This window comes from Benincasa hispida, chromosome 9 (assembly GCF_009727055.1).
Source record: "Benincasa hispida cultivar B227 chromosome 9, ASM972705v1, whole genome shotgun sequence".
NCBI classification, from domain to species: domain Eukaryota; kingdom Viridiplantae; phylum Streptophyta; class Magnoliopsida; order Cucurbitales; family Cucurbitaceae; genus Benincasa; species Benincasa hispida.
The window spans coordinates 19,936,324-19,941,758 of NC_052357.1; the positions used below are offsets into that span (position 1 = coordinate 19,936,324).

At 28.0% G+C, this 5,435-nt stretch overlaps 1 protein-coding gene across 1 annotated transcript; it reads left to right on the forward strand.

The window, feature by feature from the left end:
* The first annotated feature begins 3,703 nt into the window (after positions 1 to 3,703).
* Positions 3,704 to 4,593, forward strand: LOC120087266 (indole-3-acetic acid-induced protein ARG2). Its single transcript, XM_039044209.1, has 2 exons — positions 3,704 to 3,932; positions 4,010 to 4,593. The coding sequence occupies exons 1-2, from the start codon at positions 3,859 to 3,861 to the stop codon at positions 4,239 to 4,241; spliced, it is 306 nt and encodes a 101-aa protein (XP_038900137.1). The 5' UTR covers positions 3,704 to 3,858; the 3' UTR covers positions 4,242 to 4,593.
* The last annotated feature ends 842 nt before the right edge of the window (positions 4,594 to 5,435 follow it).

Consider the following 5,435-nt stretch of genomic DNA (forward strand, 5'->3'; position numbering starts at 1 on the left):
AAGAGAGAGAAAAAGAGTACGTGCATAGAATGAAAGTCAAAATACAAAAATCAAAATATGGGTACTTAAAAATCAAGATGAGAGGGCAATTGTTTTTGTTTTATTTTTGCTCTGACCTTAAATAAAATAACATTTAAAAGCTAATCCGCCTGTTATTATTATTATTATTATTATTATTTGGATAAATATTTAGTTCAATGTTTTTAAATAGTCTTTAAAAAAAATGACATTCTTAAGTAGGAAAATAAAAGTAAAATTAATATTTATATATGATTCAATAATTAATATGTGTGCTCATGAAAATTGCAAGTGGGGACAGAAAGAAAGAAAGAAAAAAAAAAGATAGCAAGAAAAGGAAATTAATTGCGTCTTATCATAAAGGTTGAATATCTCAAACTTTAGGTAGATTTTTTTTTCTTTCTCATCAATATGTATTGATTTTTCTAATGTGAGATATGATTTGAATATGCAACTTGGCCCTTGTGTTTTTCCCATTATGAGCAATTTGACATGAAAATAACAACTAGCCATTATTATGACACTAAATCCGCTTAATTTTCAGCCATTTTATGGACAATTTAAATTTTGTTAGACTACGATAATTTTAACGGCGCTTTTATGTTTTATTTTTCAATTAATTGGATGGTTTTCAAATATAAAAAAATAAATCAAAATATTTACATATATAACAAAATTTCATTATCTGTCTGCGATAGACTATCATATGTGTTATGATAGACACAGACAACAGTCTATCGCGGTCAATCGCAGATAGATTGTGATATTTTACTATTATTTGTAGAAATTTTTAACAGTTTTGTCATTTAAAATAATTTTTTTTATTAATTATAATAAATGATTTTTTTAGATGAAACTCAGCTAATCAAGACATTAGTATTATATCATTAAATTGAAAAATATAGGGAAATTTATACTCCATCACCATATATTATTGTACTTTAAAAAGTGATTTTCTTAATGGAGAAGAAAATATTACAATATATGAATTTGATTTTTTTAATGCAAACTTCTTATTGAGATCAATGAAAGTGCTATTGTATAACTGGATCAACAAGGGAATTATTTTGTGCTATTCTAACATTTTTTCACGTAATAATAATTTTTTTTAATGAGTCATGGTTTTTTTCAAGCTTGAAGTTTTCTAGTTTTATTGTTCTATTTTACTTTTTCGGTTAATTTTCATCTTATTGTTGTAATGAAAACTTTTTTTTTTTTCTAACTCCAACTCTATTCTTAAAAATATGTGGGATTAATACCAAACATTTTCCTTAATATTATACTACCCAAAATTTTCTCGAAATTTGTAAATTGAAAAAAATTATTATTATCTCAATGAAAAATAAAAAGGAAAAAAAGAGGGGAAAAAAAAGAAAAACAAAGAAGATTCATTGAATGTATAGCATAAGGCGAAATGGACGGTACTAAAAAAGCAAGGATTATCACAGTACACAGCCTGTGGAGCCGTCGCCTACCAAATTCACTTTGTAATTAAACCCGCCACTTAAAGCTGCACATCTGACTACAAACTTATGTCTCCAATGATCTTGGAAAATTTATTGAAAAATAATAACTTATGCTCGTTTGTTAAAATTAAGTCTATATCATCTATATTTCTTAATATGACTTGTATCCTTTTTAAGTACAATGGTTAAATTCTTAGCCAAATTTTAAAAACAAAAACAAAAGCAAACTTTTTGAAACCTACTTTTTTTTAGTTCACAAAATTTGGCTTCGTTTTTTAAACAATTGATGAAAAGTAGATAACAAAAGAATAAATTTGAAGATAGAAGTAGTGTCTATAGACTAAATTTTAAAAAACAAAAATAAAATGATTACCAAATGCGATCTTATATTTCGATGATGACAAATTTAAACAAATAATTTGAAGTTGGATTGAAGTGGTTTGGTAGTTGTGGTCCATTTGAATTGTTCTCAATTGGAGATTATTAAATAATCAGTTGGTGACTTAGTGTTTGTTTTTGTCTAGTAGGTAGGGACGAAGAGAAAAAAAAAAAACTTGAGAGTTTTATGATTCAAGTTAAACATATATTAAAAATCTAAAATTATAGAGTAATACTTTGGGTGCATCCTATATATACTTATCTCTGTATATTATATTTTCATTACGTATAAAAAAGTATTGTAAAAAAGATGTAAGAAGAATTTCTTATACAACCAATTATGATTAGACAATATCTGACATGATGCATAGATAAGAGTGTAGCCTGAAATGTACCTAAGTATTTTTTAAAAGAAAACTACATCATTTTTAAGACATAGTCTCTAAAATTCAAATTTTCAAATCTCACAGATCTTTCTTTATGAATAATCTTATTGAGTATATGTCAATTTATGTTAATTGTGAAGTCTTACCTAATCAAAGACCAAATTCATATATATAAAAGTTATAACAATAATATTACAAGGTTAAATTACAAATTTAGTTTTTGAATTTTTAAATATATATCATTATTTTATCTTTGTGTCTAGTAAGTATATGAATTTTAAAAATCTCTATTAAGAATTTGACATGTTCAAAATTTTAAAAAATTGATTGATCTATTAAATATATATTTTATGTTAAATTGTCAAAAATACCTCTAACCTATGAGTTGGTTTCATTTATATTATTGAATTTTGAAAAGTTTATTTTAATCCTTGAAGTTGATGTTTGTTTCAAAATAACCCTGGTAAATTTATGTCCGTAAAATTTACGGACAAAAACTTTGTATTATTTATGTGACAAGAAACTTTCATTTTTGATTTTGTTGCTACCAGTAACCTCTAAATTTTGTTAACTTATGTATTTAGATTTGTTCACTTAAACAATACCTAAGCATTCACAAAATAGTCTCAAATAATTGTTTTGAAAAAAAAACCAACTTCAAGGATTAAATGAAATTTTTTGAAAATTCATGAATACAACTAAACCAAATCTATATGATAGTAAAAAAAAAAAAAAGAAAAAAAGAAAAAAGATATTTTTGATAATTTAACCTAAACTTTAATTCCATGTCTATTTTCTTTTAATAAACTTTAATTTTATGTTTACTGAAAGCATAATCTTTGACTTAGTATTAAAATTAAAATCTAGATACTTATCCAACATAAAATTTAAAAAATTTAAAAATAAGGACCACAAAGTTTAGAATGTCAAAATCATAGTTTTACGAAAATATCAATAAACTATCGATTTTGATAGATATCTTTAAAAAAATTAAAAGACAAAAAATTTAAATTAATAAATAAGATAAATTTAATTTTTTAAAAATAAATTACCACATGCTATTAATTTAATATATATTTATATTTATTGATAATTTGGTTATTTTTTTTTTTTTTTTATGTGAATGTCGTGTGAAAATATGGAGAAATATCCGACATATGGATGAAAATTCAACTACGGAAATTATAATTTTGCGATGTTTCGAAGAAAAAGGCAGTTAGATTCATGTAAGACGGACCATTGTTGACAGGCTTCTCAACTTCAACGGAACTTTTCTTTCACAAAGAAAGGAAAGAAAAAGAAACTTCAAAGAAGCAAAACCCCCACCCGCCGCCTCCCATCACTGTCTCTCCACTCGCCACGTGTGCGGCCACGATTCCCCGCACTTCCCGCCTACTTTGACGCTTTCCCGTTCCCTAACCCTAACAAATCGCCTCTATATAAACCCCCCCTCCCTTCTCTTCTCCTTCATCACCATTTTCAAATAACAAACCTCCTCTTCTCTCGCTGCTGTGGAGGATTTTCTCGAGCTTTCCAAGAATCTTGTTCTGAAGAAAATCTCTTCTCCACTAGCAGCAGCAGCGTTTTCTGTTTCATCATATTCAATTCCAATGGCTCGCTCTTTCTCCAACGTTAAGATCCTCTCCGCTCTCGTTGCCGACGGATTCTCTTCCACTCTCACAAGGTATTTCTTGTTTTTTCTTCGATCTCTGTCTCGATCTTTGTGTTTTTGTTCTTAATGTTTGTTTTTATGTGTTTTAGGCGTGGATATGCTTCGCAAGGACTTGCGTCTAGTCTGGTTAAAGGAGGAAGTGTTGCGGCGGCGAGGAATAGTAATTTGTTGAAGAAATCGGGAGAGGAGAAAGTTGTTGGATCATCTGAGAAGGTTTCTTGGGTGCCGGATCCTGTCACGGGGTATTACCGACCGGAGAATCGTTCTGATGAGATCGATGTTGCCGAACTTCGATCGATTCTCCTTAAGAACAAGAACTAATAATGCTTTTAACGAAATGAATTGATAGAAATTTATATTAACAAAAAAAAAAAAGAAACCCAAAGCGAGAAGAGGCCTTCGGGCTTCGGATCGAGATGTTGTTGAAAGAGGATTGGATCGGGCTTGAGTATGGAATTTATGAAGCAGTTTGGGGGGGGGGGGTTTAAAACAGGCTCTACGGCGGACAGCAGTTAGGGCTTCAATCGGCGGTGTGATTCCAATTCCCGTTTATATGTTAAGTTTCTTTACTATACTCTGTTTCTTTAGGAATTTGAATGTTTTTGGGTTTGCTGTAATCTTGAAACACTACTATACAGTGAATGAAAATAGGCACTAGCCTTTGGTTTCTGCTGTTCTTGGCTCTCGAAATTCCTTTTATCTTTCTGTTTGTGTGATGAAATGAAAGACAGATGAATGGAATGAAGCTCTGAAAAGGCTATTTTAATGGCGGAAATTGTGGGGCTGAGAAAATCAATTTGGGAAACTTTTGCATATATTCTGTGGGTAGTGGAAGAACAGAGTTTTGTGTAAATTGATATATTTGCTAATTTGAAACGACCCTTCTGGTCTGTGAACTGTTGGATGGCTTTAAAACGATGGGATGTATGATCGAAAGAGGAGTTTCCTTTTTCTTTCTCATGCATGTGAGAGAGTTATGAAGAGACTCTTTTATTTTACTCTATATAGTTTGAATATATATATATATATATAATTGTCCAATGAAAAATACCTAGTAAAAACAATATTGCGATACCTCCCGTTCCTAAATTTTCGTGAAATTAATGTAACAATTTAGTTTTTTACTTTTAGTTTGGTAACAATTTAATCTCTTATACTTTTAAATTTGTAATAATTTAATTTTTAATATAATTTTTTTATTATTTTATGACGTAGATTTTATATTTTGTAAAAATATTGACTCTCTAATTAATTTATCGATTTATTTATATAAAAAATTTCATTAAATCTTAACACTAAAGTCTACAATAGAAATTAAAGTGTTACAGATTCTAAAATATAGGGACCAAATTGTTAAATAGTAAAATTTAAAGATTAAATTATTATAAAATTGATAGTATAAAAATTAAATCATTACAAATTAAAATTTAAGGATTAAATTGTTATTGGAGTAAAAGTGATTTTAAATCAATTAATATTTATCATTTATAACACTAAATTCTTCCTATATTTTTT